We start from the raw sequence: 2,634 nt of genomic DNA, 5'->3' as shown, positions 1-2,634 counted from the left end.
TCTGTTTGAGGTTCAGTGTAGCTTGGGCACACAGGAAATTAGTGACTGAGGGTGCAACCAAGTGTTCAGAGCTGAGACTGTGTCCAAATTCTCACTTTACGGTTGTAGGGGATGGATAAACTGAGAAGCTGTTCCCAAAGGATTTCAGGTAACCTGAGAAGCTGTTCCCAAAGGATTTCAGGTAACTGAGCATTTCTACTCTTTTTCAGATGTCACCACTAACTTTCAGCTAGGCCAATCTAACATGAACATGGCATCTCCACAAAAGTGGAATTACTTGAATGATGACTTCCTCTAAAACTTATTAGCATAACAATAAAAATCATCAATAGTTCAAAAATGCACTATCAGAAACTTGAAGAATGGATTACATGTCTCACCACTACCAAAAATATTTTATTTGGAACATAAAGACATACCTAATACTACACTACCCAAAGACAGACTTCAAATGATGGGTGACAATTTTTTCCAAACCCAAAGCTGCAGCTGTTAATTATAAAAGTATACACTTCTCTGTAAAACTTTAGGCTCTTCAATAGAAAATACAAGACACATTAATAAAATCCATATTTTATTTTGATAAAACCCTTATAAATATAAAAGAATTAATCAACTCCACTGTTTACAATATTTAAGAAATATGTAAAACTTCTGTTTACAATATGAAGAAGTAGCCTTATTCCTTTCTCTTCTGAGACCAACAAATCCTTTGTATCCTTCCTGCAATTTGTAAACACTTTTTCCACATTCTGTAGCACTCACATAACAGGGAAACATATGAGATCCAATCCTAAGTCTAAAAAAGGGAGTGAAAACATACAACACACTCTCACTTTTCTTTTTAGTGCTGCTAAATGCCTTTTTTTTCTTCAATGGTCTGTTTGTGTTCTTTTCTTCAGAAAATATTCAAAAGGCATTGGGAGGCCTTGCAGAATATAATAGCTATATTCTGGGGAGGAGAAAACAAAGAATTCCACATATCTTAAACTAAGATAAAATACCTATATCTCTATGTCTAATTTATTGTTCTAAAACAGCATATAAAGTCAATCCCAGTTGTGATTTCCCTCATGTTTGTTCATCTAAGATCAAATGACCCATTGAGGTAAAAGGCAGAGCATATAAAACCTATTTAAAAAATAATTAAAGGAGAGCAGTTATGGAAGATGAATTTGTCAGAAGTACTACAGAGATTGGTGTCAGTTGCTGCCAGTAAAACCTCTAGCTGCCTCTTTCAGGTATCACTCACTGGATTTCACTATGTAGTTCTCACAGTTTGAGAGTAAATCTAATTCTATCCTAAGCTACATCCTATGGCATGTTCATTAATAAAAATATTTGGTGTAAAAACCCCCAATTATATTCAGATAAAAAAGGCTCCTGAGAGAAACACTGGCTCAAGTCAACTTATAAAGACAGAAGTTTCAATATATTACTATTGAGGGCTCAGCTTTTTATTAGATGTTGACTTGATTCCAGTTTCTTTGGCTGTCTCTGACTATTCCCTTTGGTCTTGGAATATAAGTGCAACCACTGAAGTTCACCTATGACAGCAGAACATCAGCCAGCACCTTGACACATCTATACCTGGGCAGTACTGTGCTCCACAGCGAGATGAAAGGTAAGCAGCATGTGGTTCACACTGCAGTGTGCAATGGTCTGGAACAACAGCTACCCCTGCCTCTTGATTTTAAGGGGCAAAAGTCTGATGCTACATGGATATATTGTAATAATCCCTTATTTTTCACCAAGTGCAACAAACTGGATTTAGGCACAAAGAGCTCCCTCTATGCCCTTCCACCTTGCAGTTTTCAGGTTTCAGGACAATTTCATCTTGTGACATTGTGAAATTCAAGAATACCTAATCTACCTGACATGATCTTGCAATATACAAAATTTTTGTATAAAAATTTTTAAAAAGCACTATTTGCTTTTTAAAAAACTATCAATCAGTACATGATAACTGCTATGAAGCAGCCAGAATAACAGGATCATATGAATATCTGTCCTACTTAAATGCTGCTAGTCATTACTACTTTTTGTAGGAAAGTAAATATGGTATTGCAGAAGTCAGCAATGAAATTACATCATCCTTGAGATTTTTTTCCTTGAGAACTGCAATGTGAGGTTTATACAGAAGCTAAATGTTATGTTAGAGACCAGAACAAAAATCCCAGAACATCCTATACTTGATCAATAATACCAAGGATCCTGTTCAGTAATTTGGTGGCAAAATCTGGGCAACTCCTTCACCATTTTTGTCCCTTATGATTAGCAGTGACCTCTGTGTATGCAATGCTGATGGCTCAGTACTTCCAAGACAATGCACTCAAACCCAGTCAGACCTGTTAACATCAATGAACCTGTGATAACTCCAGACATACATGTGTGAGAAATGACTGCATGGAAACCACTAATAAAACAACACCTATTGGTTAAAAGAACTCACAAAAAGAAATTAAACATCACAAAGTATGTTAACTATTAAAATGAATTCGGCCTTTGGTTTCAGAAGAAGCCTACTCTGGATTTACTCCTTCAATTCCTTCTGACTTCTCGTCCCCTTAGAGGCTGGGGAGGTCGGAAGTTTCTCAGCAAGCAGCAGGCGACCTCATCCTCAGCAGTGCTCAG

At 36.6% G+C, this 2,634-nt stretch overlaps 1 protein-coding gene across 1 annotated transcript in view; it reads right to left on the bottom strand.

The window, feature by feature from the left end:
* Positions 1–553: 553 nt before the first annotated feature.
* The window catches only part of LOC102045070 (carbonic anhydrase 13), a 14,238-nt gene continuing 12,157 nt past the window's right edge, over positions 554–2,634 (bottom strand). Inside the window, exon 9 of the mRNA XM_031058501.1 lies at positions 554–2,634. Within this exon, the coding sequence (XP_030914361.1) occupies positions 2,542–2,634 (93 nt within the window). The 3' untranslated portion in view covers positions 554–2,541.

This window comes from Geospiza fortis, unplaced genomic scaffold (genome assembly GCF_000277835.1).
Source record: "Geospiza fortis unplaced genomic scaffold, GeoFor_1.0 scaffold7, whole genome shotgun sequence".
Taxonomy (NCBI): Eukaryota; Metazoa; Chordata; class Aves; order Passeriformes; family Thraupidae; genus Geospiza; species Geospiza fortis.
The sequence above is the reverse complement of the archived record's forward strand: the minus strand, read 5'-3'. Positions and strand labels throughout refer to the sequence as shown.